Here is a 22,649-nt window from a genome sequence, read left to right on the forward strand (position 1 = left end):
GGAGAAGGTGGACAGTGGGAATAGTTTGGGGACTGGTGCAGGTCTGTGGGGAGAGAGTGGGACAGTGGGATTAGTTTGGGGACTGATGCAGGTCTGTTGGGAGAGAGTGGGGCAGTGGGATTAGTTAGGGGACCGATACAGGTCTGTGGGGAGAGAGTGGGACAGTGGGATTAGTTTGGGGACTGATACAGGTCTGTGGGGAGAGAGTGGGGCAGTGGGATTAGTTAGGGGACCGATACATGTCTGTGGGGAGAGAGTGGGACAGTGGGATTAGTTTGGGGACTGATACAGGTCTGTGGGGAGAGAGTGGGGCAGTGGAATTAGTTTGGGGACTGATATAGGTCTGTGGGAGAGAGAGTGGGATAGTGGGATTAGTTTGGGGACTGATACAGGACTGTGCGGAGAGAGTGGACAGTGGGATTAGTTTGGGGACCGATACAGGTCTGTGGGGAGAGAGTGGGACAGTGGGATTAGTTTGGGGACTGAGACAGGTCTGTGGGGAGAGAGTGGAGCAGTGGGAGTAGTTTGGGGACTGATACAGGACTGTGGGGAGAGAGTGGATAGTGGAATTAGTTTGGGGGCTGATACAGGACTGTGGGGAGAGCTTGGGACAGTGGGATTAGTTTGGGGGCTGATCCAGGACTGTGGGGAGAGGGTGGACAGTGGGATTTGTTTGGGGACTGATACTTGGCTGTGGGGAGAGATTGGGACAGTGGGATTAGTTTGGGGGCTGATCCAGGACTGTGGGGAGAGGGTGGACAGTGGGATTAGTTTGGGGACTGATACTAGGCTGTGGGGAGAGATTGGGACTGTGGGATTAGTTTGGGGACTGATACTAGGCTGTGGGGAGAGATTGGGACAGTGGGATTAGTTTGGGGACTGATACAGGGCTGTGGGGAGAGATTGGGACAGTGGGATTAGTTTGGGGACTGATACAGGTCTGTGGGGAGACAGTGAACAGTGGGATTAGTTTGGGGACTGATACAGGACTGTGGGGAGAGGGTGGACAGTGGGATTAGTTTGGGGGCTGTTCCAGGACTGTGGGGAGAGGGTGGATAGTGGGATTAGTTTGGGGACTGATACAGGGCTGTGGGGAGAGAGTGGGGCAGTGGGATTAGTTTGGGAACTGATACAGGGCTGTGGGATGGTCGGGGTCTTCACTGTTAGTGCATCTGGCTGTCGCTGGGAGCACTGCCTTCGGCGCAGTGTTCTGCAAGGGAGAACCAATCTTTTCAACTCCAAAATTTCACTGATAGTATGAGGTTAGGAATGGGTCACCCCTCTTCCTCATACCACTGTTCTTTGCCCCCACCCCAGCACCCCTGGCCGATGTCTGCTGTCTGTCAAGGAGCCAATTGTAGACAATTTGGCACCCAAGTGTGACACGGAAAGTTCACTTAGACCTGGGTTTGTACAGTGGTTGATTGATTCCTCTTCTTGAAAGGAGCGTGGGGTGTGTGGGGTGACTAATGTGGCCAGGATTTGGCAGGAGCCGTGACAGACAAATGCCTTTCTCTCCCCACCTACACCCTTCTTCTTGCCCGCCAGCAACAGTGTTGCCTCGTCACCCTCCAGGAGGGTGGGAGGAGGGCTACACCTCCGTCTTCAGTTTGGCCTCCTTCCCGCCGTTAATGGCTGCTGTCTTGACTCCCTTCTTTGCCTCCGGCTGATCCTCGCTCAGCTCATGTAGGGAGGGCTCCTGGTAGAGGGCAGCTGGAAGAGATGGGGTTAAGGAGGAGAAGTCTGTGAGAAATCTATTGGGACACTGCTCAACCATGCCACATCACAACAACGGCCAGATATCGCTGGCGCCCTGCCCCTTCCTGCGACCCGAGCACTGAGCTGGGCAGGTTGGGACGTTACTCACTGGAGAGTCTGGTTTAATGTCATCGGCGAGTGTCACGGATAGGACACTAGTTCATGTTATGGTGTGTTTCTGCCTTCTGGATTCTTATTTGCTGCTGTTTTGTGCAATTTTGATCGGGGAAGACTTGCACTGTGGCCTGCAGTTAACGAGAGACATGGTGACAGGTTGAACTGAACTGAGCTGAACCGCATATGCCGGGCCTCTTTCGATGTCTCTGTGATTCGGTGTTTTGTATTCTGTATTTCGTGCTCATTTGTTTTCTTGGTGTTTGTGAGGTTTGTTCCTTTTTTACTTTGAATGTCTGGATCTTTGAAATTTGTTGATTTGGAGAGAATTACATGAAGTATGAAGGGTGTAGATAGGGTGAATGCACCCAGTCATCTTCCCAGGGTCGAGGAATCAGGGCCGCAGGTTTATGGTGGGAGGGAAAAGATTTAAAAAGAATCTGAGTGGCAAAGAGCAGAGCCCCAGCAGGTTACTGGGCGTTATTGATCGGTCAGTAAGGTGGGCAAAGCTGCGGCGGGTTACGCAGTGTTATTGATCAATTGGTAAGATGGACAGAGCGGTGGCAGATTACAGGATGTCATCGATCAGTTGGAAAGATAGGCAGAGTGGCAGCAGGTTACAGGGTGTTATAATATATAGAGAGTAAATGCAAACACCCCTTTTCCACTGAGGGTGGGTGGGACTGCAACTAGAGGTCACGGGTTAAGGGTGAAATGTGAAAAATTTAAGAGGAACATGAGGGGAAACTTCTTCGCTCAGAGGGTGGTGAGAGTGTGGAACGAGCTGCCAGCACAAGTGGTGCTTGCGAGCTCGATTTCAATGCTTAAGCCAAGTTTGATAGGTACGTGGATGTTTGAGGTACGGAGGGTACGGTGACGGTGCAGGTTGATGGGAGTAGGTGGTTTAAATGGTTCGGCATGGACTAGATGGGCTGAAGGGCCTGTTTCTGTGCTGTACTTTTTGATGACTCTATGAATCTGAATGGGGAAACCAGAATGAGGTGTCAAACTCTGTCTGAGGGTCGGATCTTTCAGAACGCGACTGGTAGCTCTTGGAAAAACGGTGGCCGCCCGGAAAGGGAAGGGGAAGGGGAAGGGGAAGGGGAAGGGAAGGGAAGGTAAGGGAAGGTCCCCTGCACCGTACCTTCGACGAGCTTGGGCAGGAAATGTGCTGCTCTCTTGGTCTTCTTCACCCGGTTGCCCTTCATGGCCTGGCCGTCCTTGTTGATGCCGAGGTACCAGGAGCGCCCGGAGCCCTGCTGTCGGTACAGCATCGAGGAGTAGGTCACATAGTAGTTCTCGAAAACACACTCCTTGAACTTGCACTCTGGGGTGAAGTGTTCCTGTCGAGGGGGTGGGGGGTGGCGAGAGTCACACAAAGTCCAGCAGCCTCCTGCCTCTTCCCAGAATTCTGTGCCACAGCTCGATCCGGATGGGAGTCCTCCTCCCGATGGTGGGGTATTCCCTCAGCCCCTACCCTCCTCCATCGCTCCCACAGACTCCACTCTCTCCATCACTCCCACAGTCCCTACCCTCCACCATCACCCACACCCTCCCCATTACCCCACCCTCCTCCGTCACCCCCACAATCCCCACCATCACTGTCACCCCCACAGTCCCCACCCTCCCCCATCACCCCCAGTCCCCACCCTCCCCATCACCCCTACTGTTCCCACCCTCCCCGTCACCCTTACCCACCTCCGATAGCCCCACAGTCCCCACCCTCCCCATCACCCTCACCCAACCCGTCACGCCCACTGTCCCCACCCTCCCCGTCACCCTCACCTTCCCCATCACCTCCACTGTCCCCACCCTCCCCGTCACCCTCACCCACCCCGTCATGCCCACTGTCTCCACCCTCCCCGTCACCCTCACTGTCCCCACCTTCCACCGTCACCCCCACCGTCCCCACCCTCCCCATCACCCCCACCGTCCCCACCCTCCTCCATCACCCCACAGTCCCCACCCTCACCGTCACCCCCACAGTCCCCCATCACCCTCCCCCATCACCCCCACAGTCCCCACCCTCCCCCATCACCCCCACAGTCCCCACCCTCCCCATCACCCCTACTGTCCCCACCCTCCCTGTCACCCTTACCCACCTCCGATAGCCCCACAATCCCCACCCTCCCCGTCACCCTCACCCACCCCGTCATGCCCACCGTCCCCACCCTCCCCGTCACCCTCACTGTCCCCACCTTCCACTGTCACCCCCACCGTCCCCACCCTCCCCATCACCCCCACTGTCCCCACCCTCCCCCGATGCCCTCACCGTCCCCACCTTCCACTGTCAGCCCCACTGTCCCCACCCTCCCCCATCACCCCCATGGTCCCCACCCTCCCCCGTCACCCTCACCGTCCCCACCTTCCACCATCAGCCCCACCATCCCTACCCTCCCCTGTCACCCTCACCGTCCCCACCTTCCACCGTCACCCCCACAGTCCCCACCCTCTCCCGTCACCTCCACAGTCCCCACCCTCCCCATCACCCCATCCCCTCCACAGTCCTCACCCTCCCCATCACCCCCACCCTCCTCCGTCACTCCCAGTCTCCTACCTTTTGTCAACATTCCCACAATCCCCACCTATACTGTCACTCCCACACTCTGCAAAGACCCTCACTCCTGTACTTCCCACACAAAACTACCATGCGCACAGTCCCCAACCTACACCATCAGTCCCACAATCCCCACACACCACTATCACTCCCACTCCCCTCATTGCCACCATCACTACACACCCCTCGCCGTCACGCCCAAGCTCCCACCCCTCTCCGTAACTCACATACTCTCCGCCTCTAACTGTCCCCTCCCTCCACTGTCACTCCCATGTCTCCTCCCCCTACCACCTCTCCTACAGTCCCCACCCACACCATGACTCCCACATGCGCCACCATTCTCCATCACTACCCACCCATCTCCACCACCAAGTAGAAGGGTGGGGTTAGTAAGCTTGCAGATAATACAAAGGGTGAGGGTGTTGTGGACGGTGTTGAACTGTTGTAGGTTACAATGAGACATTGATGAGATGCAGAGCTGGGCTGAGAAGCGGCAGATGGAGTTTAACCCAGTGAAGTGTGAAGTGATTCATTTTGGAAGGTTCAGTTTGAAGGCAGAGTACAGGGTTGCTAACAGTGTGGAGGAACAGAGGTCCATGTCCATAGTTCCCTCAAAATGGCTGTGCAAGCTGATAAGGTGGTTAAGATTATAAAACCATAAGACATAGGAGCAGAATTGGTCAGTTGGCCTATCAAGTCTGCTCCGCCATTGAACCAAGGCTAATCTTTTTCTCCCCTCCTCAACTCCATTCCCTGGCCTTCTCCCTGTAACCTTTGAAGCTGTGGCCAATCAAGAACCTTTCAATCTCTGCCTTAAGTACACCCAACGACCTGGCCTCCACAGCTGCATGTGGCAACAAATTCCATAAATTCACCACCCTCTGACTAAAGAAATTTCCCTGCATCCCTGTTTTAAATGGACACTCCTCTATCCTGAGGCTGTGCCCTCTTGTCCTAGACTCCCCCACCATGGGAAACATCCTTTCCACACCTACTCTGTCTAGGCCTTTCAACATTGAAAAAGTTTCAATGAGAACCTCTCTCGTCCATCTAAATTCCAGCGAGTACAGACCCAGAACTATCAAATGTTCCTCGTATGATAACCCTTTCATTCCCAGAATCATCCTTGTGAATTGCCTTTGGACCCTCTCCAATGCCAGCACAATTTTTCTTAGATGAGGAGCCCAAAACTGTTCATAATACTCAAGGTGAGGCTTCATCAGTATCTTATAAAATCTCAGCATCACATCCTCGCTCTTGTATTCCAGACCTCTTGAAATGAATGCTAACATGGCATTTGCCTTCCTTACCACTGACTCAACCTGCAAGTTAATCTTTAAGGTGTTCTGTACGAGGACTCTCAAGCCCTTTGCTCTCAGATTTTTGGATTTTCTCTGCATTTAGAAAATAGCCCACACATTTATTTCTACTACCAAAGTGCATCACCATGCATTTTCCAACATTGTATTTCATTTGATTATTTCTTGTCCATTCTCCTAATCTGTCTAAGTCCTTCTGCATCCTTCCTGTTTCCTCAACACTTCCTGCTCCTCCACCAATCTTCGTATCATCTGCAAACTTGGCAACAAAGCCTCATCTATTCCATCATCTAAATCTTTGATATACAGCATAAAAAGAAGTGGTCCCAACACTGACCCCTGTGGAACACCACTAGTTACTGGCAGCCAATCAGAAAAGGATCCTTTTATTCCTACTTGCTGTCTCCTACCAATCAGCCAATTCTCTAACCATATTAGTAACTTTCCTGTAATACCGTGAGCTCTTAACTTAGTAAGCAGCCTCATGTGTGTCACCTTGTCAAAAGCCTTCTGAAAGTCCAAATAAACAACATCCATTACAATCCCTATGTCTATCCTATTTGTAATCTCAGAGAATTCCGACAGGTTTGTCAGGCAAGATTTTCCCTTAAGGAAATCACATTGACTTTGTCCTACCTTGTCCTGTGTCACCAAGTACTCCATCACCTCATCCTTAACAATTGACTGCAACATCTTCCCAACCACTGAGGTCAGGCTAACTGATCTATAATTTCCTTTCTGCTGCCTTCCTCCTTTCTTAAAGAGTGGAGTGACATTTGCAATTTCCAGTCCTTTGGCACCATGCCAGAGTCCAATGATTTTTGAAAGATCCTTACTAATGCCTCCACAATCTCCACCGCTACCTCTTTCAGAGCCCCAGGGTGTGGTTCATCTGGTCCATGTGACTTATGTACCCTTGGGTCTTCCAGCTTTTTAGCACCTTCTCCCTTGTAATAGTAACTGCATTCACTTCTTTTCCCTCACACCCTTCAACATCTGTCACTCTGCTAGTGTCTTGCACAGTGAAGAAGGTATAAGGTGTGTTAGCTTTCATTAGTTGGAGATTGAGCCCAAGAACTGTGAGGTAATGTTGCAGCTCCATAAGACTCTGGTTGCACCTCACTTGCAATATTGTCTTCACTTCTGGTCACCTCATTAAAGGAAGGATGTGGAAGCTTTAGAGAGGGCGCAGAGGAGACTTACCTGGACGCTGCCTGGATTCGAGAGCATGTCTTATGAGGATAGGCTGAGTAAGCTGGGGCTTTTCTCTTTGGAGCGAAGCAGGATGAGAGGAGATTTGATAGAGGTGTAAGGAACATCAATCAACTGGACGGCCAGAGACTTTTCCCAGGGCAGATTAGAGGACATAATTTTAAGGTGATTGGAGGACAGTATAGGAGGGTTGTCAGAGGTAGGTGTTTGACACAAAGTGGTGGGAGTATGGAACGCACTGCCGGGGTGGTGGTAGAGGCAGATACACAAGAGACTCTTAGTTAGGCACATGGAGGGAAGTAGGAGTGAAGCAAGTTTAAGGGTTGGCATAACATTGTGGGCTGAAGGGCCTACAATGTGCTGTAGAGTACTGTGTTCTGTGTCTAGTCCTGCATCAACCCGAAGGTTTGGATGGGGTTAGACACATTACGAAGGCCCCTCTGCACTGTTCCAATGGGTTAGTAGAGCACAGCAAGGCACAGGTTTGCCATCTCTGCGTGTACTGCGCCCAGTGTCTTCAGACGGGGACAGAGTGGAGAACCCCTTACCCCCACCCCCACCCCACTGGGTCACCCACCGACGTGTAGAGGTATCCGTTGCAGTTCATGGCGATGTAGAGGCCGGTTTTCACTCCCTGGATCGCCACCACCCTCAGACCCACGGGAATGAGATTGAAGAGCGCTGCGGGAAAGGAACGGCGGAGAAGAAGTGAGCGATTAGCTGCCCCCAGCTGTCAAGATTCCCCCTCACCCCTCCATCCGACGCTAATCATGCCCCCACCATATGCCACCCCCCCCCACTCTACGGCAGCTGAGTTATCGATTTCTACAGCACAGAAATAGGCCCATCGGCCCATCAGGTCAATGCTGACCACGATGGTGGCTCCAATGTGCAGGATCAAAAAAGGCACATTTACAGAAATCTTAGGCACATATATATGTAGCCAGGATGCCTAAGACTTTAGCACAGAGCTGTATTTGTCAATGTGGAGCGGAGAGCGAGTTTGTAAATCTTGTGGGAGCACAGGATGTTGGGAATGTTGAGGGTGGAGTGCCACTGGTGGGGTGTGGGGCAGGTGGCAGGGAAGCAGTGCCAGGGGTGGGATGTGTGGTGAGGGGGCAGACACACCCAGCCCTGAGACACCAGGCAAGGTCATTTGATTCTAAACCATTGATTTATTGATTGTTATAGAATGTATCTCTGTTCCCTCCCCGTCCCTTCCCGTTTTCCCAACCACCATTCCCCTCTCCCTGCTCCCTGCCCACTCTCAGTCTGCAATAGAGACCCCTATCAGAACCAGTTTTATCATCACAAATGTCATGAAATTTGGTTTTGTTTTTGTCGCAGCAGAACAGTGCGATACATAAAATTACTACAGTACTGTGCAAAAGTCTTGGAATCCCTAGCTATATATATGTGCCTAAGGCTTTTGCACAGTATTGTAAATCAGTGACAGTAAACCAGATTCTGTTTCTGATGCCTGTCAAAGCCGATTTCATCTGACTGCGTTCGGCCAATATCCCTCTGAACCAGGGGTTCTGCAAGCTTCTTCAACGCCATGGACCAATACCATTAACCAAAGTTGGGAACCGCTGCTTTAAAGCTTTTGTTCCATGCACCAGTCCAACTGCTTTTTAAAGTATTGTTCATGTGCCTGTCTCAATCACTTCCTCGGGCAGCTCGTTCTGTATGCAGACAAACGTCTGGGTGACAAACGTTCCTATTAAATCTCTCCCCCCCCTTTAAACCTGTGCCCCCCTGTTCTTGATTCCGCGACCTGGGGAAGTACTGAGTGGATTCAGCCTGCCACCCCAAAGCCTCCTGTGGTCCAGTGAATAAAGCCCCAGCCTATCCAACTCCCCCTATAGGTCAGGCCCTCAAGTCCTGGCAATATTCTTGTAAATCTCTGCACTCTTTCCCGCTTAATTACTTCTTCTGGAGATGCACTCAGCACTTAACACCCTCATTCCCCACAATCCTGATTGAGAAGTTGCAGAACCTGGGCCTCTGTACCTCCCTCTGCAGTTGGATCCTCGACTTCCTAACCAGAAGACCACAATCTGTGCGGATTGGTGACGACATATCCTCCTCGCTGACGGTCAACACTGGTGCACCTCAGGGGTGTGTGCTTAGCCCACTGCTCTACTCTCTGTATACATGTGACTGTGTGGCTGGGCATAGCTCAAATACCATATGTAAATTTGTTGATGATACAACCATTGTCGGTAGAATCTCAGATGGTGACAAGAGGGCATACAGGAGTGAGATATGCCAACTAGTGGAGTGGTGTCACAGCAACAACCTGGCACTCAACGTCAGTAAGACGAAAGAGCTGATTGTGGACTTCAGGAAGGGTAAGCTGAAGGAACACATACCAATCCTCATAGAGGGATCAGAAGTGGAGAGAGTGAGCCGCTTCAAGTTCCTGGGTGTCAAGATCTCTGAGGATCTAACTTGGTCCCAACATATCGATGCAGTTATAAAGAAGGCAAGACAGCAGCTATACTTTATTAGGAGTTTGAAGAGATTTGGTATGTCAACAAATACACTCAAAAACTTCTATAGTTGTACTGTGAAGAGCATTCTGACAGGCTGCATCACTGTGTGGTATGGAGGGGCTACTGCACAGGACCGAAAGAAGCTGCAGAGGGTTGTAAATCTAGTCAGCTCCATCTTGGGTTCTAGCCTACAAAGTACCCAGGACACCTTCAGGGAGCGATGTCTCAGAAAGGCAGCGTCCATTGTTAAGGACGTCCAGCACCCAGGGCATGCCCTTTTCTCACTGTTACCATCCGGTAGGAGGTACAGAAGCCTGAAGGCATACACTCAGCGATTCAGGAACAGCTTCTTCCCCTCTGCCATCCAATTCCTAAATGGACATTGAACCATTGGACACTACCTCACTTTTTTTAATGTACAGTATTTCTGTTTTTGTATGTTTTTTAAATCTATTCAATATATATAATTGATTTACTTGTTTATTTATTACTATTTTTATTTTATTTATTATTACATTTTTTCTCTTCTATATTATGTATTGCATTGTACTTCTGCTGCTAGGTTAATAAATTTCACGTCACATTCCGGTGATAATAAACCTGATTCTGATTCTAAGCATTCTAAGTTGTTTTTTTCTGCCATATTAATTGAGTTTAGTAGTTTAGAGTTAATTTCTATCTTAACATTTCCTGGTGCCACAAAACAATATACTTCACGATGAATGTCAGTGGCTATAGAGTCATAGAGCACCAGAGCCCAGAAACAGGCCCTTTGGCCCATCTAGTCTGTGATAGCCCAGTATTCTGCCTAGTCTCACCTACCTGTACCTAGACCATAGCCCTTCGTACCTCTTGCCCACGTGCCTATCTAAATTTCTCTCAAAATTTACAATCGAAACCTTGTCCACCATCTCCGCTGGCAGCTCGTTCCACACTCGCACTGCCCTCGAAGTGGAAAAGATTCCCCCTCAGATCTTTCACCTTTAGCCTTTCACCCTAAACCTCTAGTTCTCGTCTCAGCAATCTGAGTGGAAAAAGCCTGCATGCACACTCACCCTATCTATCATCACCAGTATTATGCATCGTGTTATATGACGTGGGTGATCGTGGTCTTTCTTTGACCATGATTGTTCTTGGCAAATTTTTCTGCAGAAGTGGTTTGCCATTGCCTTCTTCTGGACAGTGTCTTTACAAAACGGGTGACCCCAGCCATTACCAATACTTTTCAGAGATTGTCTGCCTGTCGTCAGTGGATGCATAACCAGAACTTGTAACCATCCACTACTTGATCCCATGGCTTCACGTGACCCTGATCGAAGTGGGGGGGCTGGTTAAAGAAGGTGCTACACATTGCCCAACAAGCTAGTGGAGGGATGAAGCACCTTACATCTCCTTTGGTAGAGACACATCTCCACACCTCCATCTATACCCCTTATACCCCTGTATACCTCTACAGTATAAGATTTCCCCTCATTCTCTGGCACTCCAGGGATAAGGTCCTAACATTCTCCACCTTTCCCTATAACTTGGGTCCTCAATCCTGGCAAAATCCTTGCAAATTTTCTCTGCCCTCTTTCAATCATATTGCTATCTCTATATTGACCAGAACTGCACACAATGCTCCAAATTCGGCCTCACCAACGTCTTATACAACTTCACCATAACATCCCATCTCCTGTACTCAGTGCCCTAAATAAATCTGATTCTGTCTGTTCGAAATGTTCACGGTTCTTCTGATTGCATACCTGCCTGTACTTGGTATATCTGACTGTACACACAAGTATACAAAACAATTACGTATACAATCTTGGTGTCTGGGTAATATCCTCCCACGTTTCCCTTCCTTACTGCTCATACATTGCGACGGAGACACAACATAAACATTTTTACTCCCTCATGTTGTGAGATGGATGTAAGAAATAAGTTGTAATTTTAACTCTGATTCTAATTCTTGACGTGGGGATTATGTCGCTCCCCCGACCAGAGGCATTCCCTGACTTACCGTACATACTCATCTCATCCTCCGTCCCATCCAGTGTCCCCGCTGGCGTCAGGCGCAGGTAGTAACCAAGCTGGCAGAAGAGTTGGCTAACAATCCCCTTCAACAGGCCGTCTGGAAGGGCAGAGAGAAACAATGTTTGCTATGCTACGCTCCACGGAGGTCCAGCGCATTGACGCAAACACAAGGAGGACTCGTCAGCCTCTCAGAACGTTAAGGCGGTTTGGCTTATCACCGAGCACCCGGCCAAACTTCTACAGGTGTACTGTTGAAAGTATCCTGACTGGTTGCCTCATGGTCTGTTATGGCAATTCTAACGTAAGAAGTTGCAGATCTTCACGGTAGCGTAGTGGTTAGCACAAATGCTTTACAGTGCAGGAGACCCGGGTTCAATTCCTGTCACTGCTTGGAAGGAGTTTGTATGTTCTCCCCGTGACTGTGTGGGTTTCCTCCGGGTACTCCAGTTTCCTCCCAAAGTCTAAAGACCTACCAGTTGGTAGGTGAATTGGTCATTGTAAATTGTCGATTAAATCAGGGGTCTCTGGGTGGCATGACTCGAAGGCTGGAAGGGCCTATTCTGCCACTGTATCTTAATTAATAAATAAATATTAGTGGACTTAGCCCAATACATCACAGACACATCACCCCCCCCCCCGGTAGTATCACGGAAGTGGTTTGCCATTGTCTTCTTCTGGGCAGTGTCTTTACAAGACGGGTGACCCCAGCCATTATCAATACTCTGCAGAGCTTGTCTGCCTGGTGTCAGTGGTCATGTAACCAGGACCTGTGACATGTACTGGCTGCTCATACGACCATCCACCACCTGCTCCCATGTGACCCTGATCCGGGGGTGAGGGGTGCTAAGCAGGTGCGACACCTTGCCCGAGGGTGACCTGCACGCTAGCGGAGGGACGAAGCACCACTTTGGTAGAAATGTATCTCCACCCCGCCATCTCTTAATGATAGAGGAGTCAAGGGATATGGGGAGAAGGCAGGAAAAGGGTACTGATTGTGGATGATCAGCCATGATCACAGTGAATGGCGGTGCTGGCTCGAGGGGCTGAATGGCCTACTCCTGCACCTATTGCCTATTGTCTATTGCACCACTTTGGTAGAGATGTATCTCCACCCGCCATCTATACTCCTGACAATTCTGTATACTTGAATGAACATTGACTGTTTATTCATTTCCACAGATGTTGCCTGACCTGCTGAATTCCTTCTATTTTCCCAAAACTACAAAAGTTCATTTACACTGAAATAGACAAAATACAAATATCAAGCACTTGCAAGACAGTGAACAAATTCAAAATTAAAATATGATTCTTAATGTCTCTAAAACAGTCAATTCCCTGGGGGGGGCTACTGTTGCAAAAATTCCCCACTGTACCCATGGTGACCGCATGCTCCCTCCCCAGGGACACACGTGCATGAGCAGGGCAGGCGGTCAGACCTGTCGGAGCCCTCGGCTGCCCCTGAATGACCATCCTGGCCAGGCACAGGAGCATGCCCACCAGTAGATCCCCCGAGTGACACCTCCACCCCCTCCACCGTACCGGGTGCCCACATATTAGGTGCTCAGGGCTGAAGGACAGGCAAAAGCTGTGGGACATCCCCTTCAGATCCTACGCAACACACGCATAGTGATGGAGGAACTCCGCAGGTCAGGCCCCACCTGTGGAAAAGAGTATGCAGTCGGCATTTTGGCTGAGACCCTTCTTCAGAGCTGCTGAGTTTCACCGGCATTTTGTGTGTGTGGCTCTGGATTTCCAGTGTCTGCAGACTTGCTCGTGTTTATCCAATACCAAAGATCCCCAGTATCTCGGCCATGCCTCCGCCACCATCGGGAAAGAAGTTCAGAAACCTGAAGTTCCATTCAAGAACAGTTAATCTGGTTAACTTCCTGAACCAACCAGCACAACTCTAATCACTACCGCAGTACAGCAACACTGTGACCACTTTGAACTACAATGAACTTCATTTGGTTTTAATTGTGCTCCCTTTGTAAAAAATGTGAACAATCTTCTATAATTTCTGTTTCCTTTGTTGTTTTAGAACATAGAACAGCACAGGAACAGGCCATTCGGCCCACAGTGTTGTGCTGTACCAGCAAACACCCAAACACTAAACCCTCCTACCTACAACATGTCAATATTCCTCCATCTTCCTCACATCCATGTGCTTGTCCAAGCGTCTCTTAAAAACCTCTGATGTATTTGCCTCTCCCACCATACCAGGCAGCGCATTCCAGACATCCACCACTCTCTGAGTAAAAGACTTACCCCTCATAAACCCTTTGAACCTACCCCCTCTCACTTTGAATGCATGCCCACTGGTATTAGACATTTCTACCCTGGGAAACAGATACTCTCCGTCTACTCTCTCGACTCCTCTAATAATCTTGTAAACCTCTATCAGATCTTCACTCAGCCTCTGACACTCCAAAAGAAACAACCCAAGTTTATCCAGCCTGTCATGACACACATGTCCTCTAATCCAGCCAGCATCCTGGTAAACCTCTTCTGTACCCTCTCCAAAGTCTCAAGTGGGGTGACCAGAAATGTACGCAATACTCCAGATGCGGCCAAACCAGAGTTTTATAAAGTTGCAACACAACCTCTTGGGTTTTGAACTCGATGCCTCAACTAATAAAAGGAAGCATTCCGTCAGCTTTCTTCACCACCTGATCGACCCACGTAGCCACTGTCAAGGAGCATTCTTGTGAATGTTGTGCCTCTGAAGCTCTGTGATTGTGATGCTACTGTAAGGAAGATTTTCATTGCGCCTGTGCACACATGGACTTGCTTAAATGACCACAAACTCGACCTTGACTTTGACATTGACCCCCGGCCAATATATGGAAGGGTTCGCAGCTGCCTCAGTTCCTTGAAACTTTTCACAGCAGGAAGATGGCGCCAGCAGACAATGCGACCAAGGGTGACACCCTACTGACGTTTTACGAAACTGCTTCCTTCACTTCATTTACACCTTCTTTTTCTTTCAAATGTTGTTCTGCTACTGCTGGAGCCTGTGATCTACATCTTGGTGGAGTGTTTTCGGCCGACTGAGCGATCTGGCGCTTTGCTGTCTTTGAGGGAGTTTGGTGAGGTTTCGAGTGAAGTGGGTGGACTCAAGGCCAGGAAGCCTGGAGAGGAGGTGCCAGCCCACGATTGACTCCATTTCTCACTGATGTCATCGATTAGAGTGTCGAGGAAGATTGAAATCATCGAGGATGAGAACGGAAGGCAGGCTGGTGTTCAGCGCTGTCTACCTGCATGTATCCGGTCTCTCTCTCTCTCCCTCTCGCCTGTTGCTCGCGGAGGAAGGTTCCTGCGTTTGAATGGTCTCTCTCTCGCTTTCTCTTGATGCTGCCAGAGGATGGTGCCGGAGTCCTGGGTCTCAGGCGAGGTTTAATCGGCACAGCTTGTGGATTGGACTCTGTGGTACATGTTATGATGTGTTTCTGGTTTCTGGTCACTCCTCTTTTGATCGGGGTAGACTGGCGCCGCGTGCTGAAGGTAACGTTCGACTCAGCCCCAGATTGAACAGATCTGAGCTGAACTGGATATGCCTGGATCCCCTTGATGACTTTGTGGTTTGGTGTTTTATATTGTGTGTTTCTCTCTCATTCTTTGCTGTTTGCATGTTTTGGTTGTTTTTGCACGTGGGTGAGGTGGGGGAGAGTTGGTGATGATTTTTCTTTGAACGGGTTCTGTGGTGTTTCTTTGTTTCGTGGCTGTCTGTGGGAAGACAGATCTTGGGGCTGTAGTCTGCACACACACTTTGATAATAAATGTACTTTGGATCTTTGGAAGATTGTGATGCAGAGACAGACCAGACACTGGAATCTGAAGCAGCAGTCTGCAGGAAAACTCAGTGGGCTGAGCAGCCTCTCTGGGGGAAGGAATAGTCCTCGGCCAGGTCGAGATCCTGCGTCCAGTGGCACCGAAGTCAAAGAGCAGCCATGGAGTGGCGACTGAATGGCTTCCAATCACCTCGTGTGTCGTTAGAACAGCAGAGAAGCTCCCAGCGCAGACCAGTCATGCTGGTGGTGAAGCACAGGACAGGGTAGAGGGGCCGAGTGACCTACCCCCTCTCCTGTTCCCTGGTCCCACTGCCATTCTACCCTGTCCCTGATAGCCCACCCTTTGCTAACAAAGGCCAGTACCTTACCCCCGACTGGCGTCTTACAGCTCTCCGCCCTCAGCACTGAATTCAAGAAACTACAGAGAGTCGTGAACACAGTTCGGGGCATCACAGGAACCAGCCTCCCCTCCAGTCTACACTTCCTGCTGCCTCGATAAAGCAGCCAGCATAACCAAAGACCCTCCCCGACCCCAAACCCAGACATCCTCTCCTCCTATCGGGCAGAAGACATGAAAGTCAGAAAGCACATACTACCAGGCTCAAGGACAGCTTCTATCTCACTGTTATAAGACTGAAAGGTCCCCTAAGATCACAAGATGAACTCTTGACTTCAAGAGCTACCATGTTATGACCCTGCTCCTTGTTGTCTTCCTGTGCTGGACTTTCTCTGTAACTGTAACGCTTTATTCTGCAATCTGTTATTGTTCTACCTCAATGCACTGTGTAATGATCCGATCTGTATGAACAGTTGGCAAGACGAGCTTTTCACTGTATCTCAGTACACGTGAAAATAATAAACCAATTTGCTGAAGGTGGGGGGAGGTGTCTTTTCTGCTTGAGTCCAAATTTAACAAATCTCTAATGTTTGCTCAATTGTTTTCCCTCCTCACCTGCTATGTTTCTGGATTTTATTTCAGGTTTCCAGCATCTGCAGGGTTAACCTACCCACGGTAATGCAGTGGTTAGCCCAATCACTTTATAGCAACAGCTGTAAGGTCGAAGTTCGACTTCTGCTGCTGTCAGTATCCAACTCGTCATCCTCTGCGACCTCTGCCATCTTCAAAGGGATCCTTACTTACTGTCCATTACGCTGCTGGCATTTAGGGCAGCAATGAAGGTCCTCCATCTCTGGTGGTGTTCAGGGCTTCCTTCATCATGTCAGTAGCTTCCTCCCAGTTCTCATAGAAACATAGAAAACCTACAGCACAATACAGGCCCTTCAGCCCACAAAGCTACGTCGAACATTCTGCCATCATATTTGACCTACCAAATTGAAGCACCTCACTCACACTTAACTGGATTGAACTCCATCTGCCACTTCTCAGCCCAGTTTTGTATCCTATTGATGTCCCGCTGTAACCTCTGGCAGCCCTCCACACTATCCACAACACCCCCAACCTTTGTGTCATCAGCAAATTTACTAACCCATCCCTCCACTTCCTCATTCAGGTTATTTATAAAAAACCACAAACAGATCCCTCAGACACACCACTGGTCACTGACCTCCATGCAGAATATGACCCATCTACAACCACTCTTTGCCTTCTGTGGGCAAGCCAGTTCTGGATCCACAAAGCAATGTCCCCTTGGATCCCATGCCTCCTTACTTTCTCAATAAGCCTTGCATGGGATACCTTATCAAATGTCTTGCGAAAATCCATCTACACTACATCTACGGCTCTACCTTCATCAATGTGTTTAGTCACATACTCATTCTCAGTCATCAGGTCCCAGGTGGAGACTCAGGAATACCATCACATGCAGAGGTAGAAGGAATTTTTATTGCTGTTTCCGTAACAATTTTGTTTTACCAGTCAGGATTGTTAGCCCTGAGCTGAACCCCCGAACCTGGAGGACTGGTGGACCACAATTAGTCTGGCCTCTACCCTTTGACCTGTTTGGCATGGGTGACCCTACCAAGAGCCAAAACATAAAGCCCTGACTCCAGCCAACATAGCTCTCCAGGTCACTGAGGCACACCAAACCTATCTTTACCTCTTCCCCCCTCTCTCTGCTCTCTCTGCTTTTTGCAGGGATTACTCCCTGTGTGATTCCATTGTCCATATGTCTCTCCCCACTGATCTCCCTCCAGGAACTTATGACTGCACGTAGGTAAAGTTCCCATTCATCTCCTCCCTCACCTCCATTCGGGGCCCCAAACAGTCCTTCCAGGTGAGGCGACACTTCACCTGCGAATCTGCTGGGGCCGTCTCCTCTACATTGGGGGGGACCGGTCGTAAATTGGTGGGGGGGGCACTTCTTCGAGCACCTCCACTCCATCTGCCACAAGTGGGACTTCCTGGCGGCCAAATGTTTTAATTCTGATTCCCATTCCCTTTCCCACATGTCAATCCATGGCCTCCTCTTGTGGTGTAAGTCCTGAGGCTCCTGTACCCGTACCACCCTCAGGAAGCAGGAGCAACACCCTATATTCCGTCAGGGTAGCCTGCAACCTGATGGCATGAATATCGATTTCTCCTTCCAGTCAAAAAAAATTGCCTCCCCCTCCCTTCTTCTTCTATTCCACACTCTGGCCTCTTATCTCTTCTCACCTGCCTATCACCTCCCTCTTCCTTCTCCCTTTCTCCTATGGTCCACTCTCCTCTCCTATCAGATCCCTTCCTCTCCAGCCCTTGACCTTTCCCACTCACCTGGCTTCACCTGTCACCTTCCAGCCAGCCTCCTTCCCCTAACTCCCTCCTGTTTATTCTGGCGTCCTCTCCCTTCCTTTCTAATCCCGAAATGTTGACTGTTTATCCATCTCCATAGATGCTGCCTGGCCTGCTGCGTTCCTCCAGCATTTTGTGTGCTACTCTGGATTTACAGCACCCACAGACTTTCTCGTGCTCTGCGTGAGAAGTTTGTACGTTGATCGCACTGGTTCCCTGCGGCTGCTCTGGTTTCCTCCCACAGTCCAAAAACGTACCGGTTAGGGTTAGAGTAAGTTGTGGGCATGCAGTGATGGTGCCGGAAACATGGCGAGTCGCGGGTTGCCCCCAGCACAATCCTCGCTGATTTCATTTAACGCCAATGACGCATCTCACTGTATGATTCATTGTACATGCGGCAAACAAAACTAATCTTTATCTTTTCTTTCACTCCCTTGAGGCTACATCCCCTAGTCTAGTCTGACCTTCTATAGTTGTGTGGTGGAGAGTATATTGACTGGCTGGAGATGAAGGATTAACCACAGGGGTTGAAGCCAGGATTTACTTGTCAGGGTGCTGCCAGTTCCCAGAGGCACGAGTCATTTCGAGGAAAGCTTTTACAGGAGCATGCAGGGTGTGATTCATGGGCATTCCTGACAGGTCAGTTCATCAACTGATGGTTGGCAAAACCTTAACTACCTCGTTATTTATCAGCCGCTGACAACTACTGTCAGCACTTTAGAGCCGTAACTTCCCTGTTTATCCGAGGAGCCGACAGGGAGGCGGAGGGTTGGGGGAGTAAAGGGGAGGGTGGGGTGGGGTCAGATTCTGAGTATCAGGCTCAGTACCCCTTATCAGTCTCCCCCACTCCCTCTCCCTCTATTCCCCACTCTCTTTCCCTCTATTTCCCCTCTATCTCTCTCATTCTTTCTCTCTCACTCTCTTTCTCCATTTCATTCCCTTTATCCCTCTCTTGTTCTTCCTGCTTCCTCTCTTTTTCCCTCTCTCCTTCTCACTCTTGCTCCTTCTTTCTCCCTGCGTCCTCTTCTCCTTCTCTCTCCCTCTCATTTCCCCTCCTTCTTCTTCCTGCCTCCTCTCTCTCCTCTCTATCTCTCACTCACTCTATCTTCCCTCTCACCTTTTCTTTCTCCCTCTGACTCACTTTCACTTGCTCTTTCTCTCTGCCTCATCTCTCTCCTGGTTCCTGAAGGTTGTTATAGCCGGGGGTGGTAATGGGGACAAGCTCCCACTGCCTATTAAATGCTCCCAATGGCGTGTAACTCAGATAGCCTCTGACAACCAAGATCAGCTCCTTCACGAGTGGCTTAGCTACTAAGCCCTGCGGAACCGTTTCTACTGACAGGAGAAGGGGCAAAGGTGGGATACTGGCACCTTAAAACCAGTCGCTTCGAGCAGATGGGGCTCGTCGGCCGTGGTTGGCAGCTCAACTAGAAAAAAAAACTCTGATCTCAAACTTCAGCTGCCTTGTGGCTATGCCTATTCATGGGGAAGGCTTTGGAAGTAAACCCTGAGGGAAAAATCTGGAGCCAGGTCCCTAAGGCAGTCCTACATTGAGTTCAACACTGACTGGCAACTCCACTGGTACCAAACTGTATCGGTCTATGCTGTTCCTTTGGGTTCATCAGATGTGTGGAGAGGGGGAGCTTGCTACATGAGCAACAGCTTGCTCTCCATATTGTACTGCCCAGGCTTGAGAATCAAGACAGTTAAGACCCAACATCTATGGTTGACCCTGACCGACAGATGTCCTCTCTCATTTCTCTCTTCTCTTTTATTCCCTCTCTCTTTCACTCTCTCCTCTCACCTTCTCTTCCCCCCACAACAGAGATTCAGCAACAACTCAAGAGGTTATAACGCTGCCTGGTTTAGAGGGCATGTGCTATCAGGAGAGGCTGGATAAACTTGGGTTGTTTTTACTGGTGCGCCGGTGGCTGAGGGGAGATCTGAGAGAGGTTTACACGATTATGAGAGGCACAGAGTAGACAGGGAGTAACTGGTTGGAATGTCTAATACCAGGGGCCATGCATTGGAGGTGAGAGGGGGTAGGTTCAAAAGGGATGTGATGGGGGAGTTTTTTACTCAGAATGGTGGATGCCCGGACTGCATGCCTGGTACGGTGGTTTTTGAAGTACATTGGAGGCTTTAGATAGGCATATGGATGTGAGGAAGATGGAAGGATATGGACATGGTGTAGGTAGGAGGGATTAGTGTTAGCTGGTTTGGTAAAACATTGTGGGCCAAATGGCCCGTTCCTGAGCTGTACTCTTCTATGTTCTTAGCTGTGTACAACCAGAACACCCTCCCGGTCACAGTGTTACAGGAAAGATGTGATCTACCCCCGCCCCGTTCCTTTAGTCTCCGCAGTGATCCAGCCTCCACCACCCTCCAGAGCAGAGGGTTTCTGAGATCCCCCACCCTCACACCTCAGTTTTAAATGACAGCCCCTCCCTAACCTTACAACTAAGCAGGAGAGTGTTGTCAAGCAAAGTCTACCTCGTTATGGTCTTGTGTCTTATTGTCTGGTGTGGGTGGTGGGGGTGGTGTGGGGGGGGGGCTACTGCACAGAGTCAAATGAAATAAGCTGCAGAGGGTTGTAAACTCAGTCAGCTCCATCATGAGCACTACCCTCCCCAGCATCCAGGACATAGAGGAGTGATGCCTCAAAAAGGCGGCATCCATCATTAAGGATCGTCATCACCCAGGTCATGCCCTGTTCTCATTGCTACCATCAGGGAGGAGGTACAGGAGCCTGAAGGCACACACTCGGTGATTCAGGAACAGCTTCTTCCCCTCTGACATCCAATTTCTGAATGGACATTGAACCCATGAACACTTTAGTTGAACACTTTCAACATTTTCAGCTTTTCACTGCTACGGGTGGAAGTTCCCACTTGCTTCAAAAAGGCAACAATTGTACCAGTGCCTAAGAAGAATAATGTGGGCTGCCTTAATGACTATCACCTGGTAGCACTCACATCAACAGTGATGAAATGGTTTGAGAGGTTGGTCATGACTAGACTGAGAACCTGGACCCATTGCAATTTGCCTATCACCACAATAGGTCAATGGCAGATGCAATCACAATGGCTCTCCACACGGCTTTAGACCACCTGGACAACACAAACACCTATGTCAGGATGCTGTTTATCGACTATAGCTCAGCATTTAATACCATCATTCCTACAATCCTGACTGAGGAGTTGCAGACCCTGGGCTTCTGTACCTCCCTCTGCAATTGGATTCTTGACTTCCTACACGGAAGACCACAATCTGTGCAGATTGGTGATAACAAATCCTCCTCACTGACGATCAACACTTGCGCACCTCAGGGGTGTGTGCTTAGCACACTGCTCTACTCTCTGTATACACATGACTGTGTGGCTAGGCATAGCTCAAATACCATCTATAAATTTGCTGATGATACAACCATTGTCGGTAGAATCTCAGGTGATGACGAGAGGGTGTACAGGAGTGAAATATGCCAATTAGTGGAGTGGTGTCACAGCAACAACCTGGCACTCAACGTCAGTAAGATGAAGTAACTGATTGTGGACGTCAGGAACGGTAAGACAAAGGAACACATACCAATCCTCATAGAGGGATCAGAAGTGGAGAGAGTGAGCGACTTCAAGTTCCTGGGTGTCAAGACCTCTGAGGATCTAACCTGGTCCTAACATATCGATGTAGTTATAAAGAAGGCAAGACAGCGGCTATACTTCATTATAAGTTTGAAGAGATTTGTCATGTCAACAAATATACTCAAAAACTTCTATAGATGTACTGTGGAGAGCATTCTGACAGGCTGCATCACTGTCTGGTATGGAGGGACTACTGTACAGGACCGAAAGAAGCTGCTGAAGGTTGTAAATCTAGTCAGCTCCATCTTGGGTACTAGCCTACAAAGTACCCAGGACATCTTCAGGGAGCGATGTCTCAGAAAGGCAGCGTCCATTGTTAAGGACCTCCAGCACCCAGGGCATGCCCTTTTCTCACTGTTACCATCAGGTAGAGGTACAGAAGCCTGAAGGCACACACTCAGCGATTCAGGAACAGCTTCTTCCCCTCTGCCATCTGATTCCTAAATGGACATTGAAGCTTTGGACACTACCTCACTTTTTTAAATACACAGTATTTCTGTTTTTTGCACATTTTTAAATCTATTCAATATATGTATACTGTAATTAATTGATTGATTTATCTCTCTGCTAGATTATGTATTGCATTGAACTGCTGCTGCTAAGTTAACAGATTTCACGTCACATGCTGGTGATAATAAACCTGATTCTGATTCTGATTCTACCTCACTACATTTTTTTCACTTCTTACTTAATTTAACTATTTAATATATGTAATTACTGTAATTCTTAGTTTTTGTGCTGATATATTGCAATGTACTGCTGCCACATAATAACAGATTTCGTGACATATGCCAATGATATTAAACCTGATTCTGATTCTCCTCCAAGAGGACCACAACCTTGACGTAGGGTTTGGAGGCTTGTGTGCCTCAATAACTCGGAGAGCGATGTTGGCTGGAGTCAGGGGGTTATGTTTTGGCTCTTGGTAGGGTCACCCATGCCAAACAGGTCAAAGGGTAGAGGTCAGACTAAGAGTGGTCCACCGGTCCTCCAGGTTTGGGGGTTCAGCTCAGGGCTA

At 49.4% G+C, this 22,649-nt stretch overlaps 1 protein-coding gene across 1 annotated transcript in view; it reads right to left on the minus strand.

Moving 5' to 3' along the window:
- Positions 1-1,591: 1,591 nt before the first annotated feature.
- Positions 1,592-22,649, minus strand: part of LOC134347329 (fibroblast growth factor 11-like) — a 59,953-nt gene continuing 38,895 nt past the window's right edge. The window contains exons 2-5 of the mRNA XM_063049725.1: positions 11,461-11,571; positions 7,538-7,641; positions 3,017-3,215; positions 1,592-1,713 (exon numbers count right to left, since the gene is read on the minus strand). Coding sequence (XP_062905795.1) covers positions 1,592-1,713; positions 3,017-3,215; positions 7,538-7,641; positions 11,461-11,571 — 536 coding nt within the window. The remainder of the gene's footprint in view (positions 1,714-3,016; positions 3,216-7,537; positions 7,642-11,460; positions 11,572-22,649) is intronic.

The sequence above is a fragment of the Mobula hypostoma genome, chromosome 5, assembly GCF_963921235.1.
Source record: "Mobula hypostoma chromosome 5, sMobHyp1.1, whole genome shotgun sequence".
In the NCBI taxonomy this organism is placed as follows: Eukaryota; Metazoa; Chordata; class Chondrichthyes; order Myliobatiformes; family Myliobatidae; genus Mobula; species Mobula hypostoma.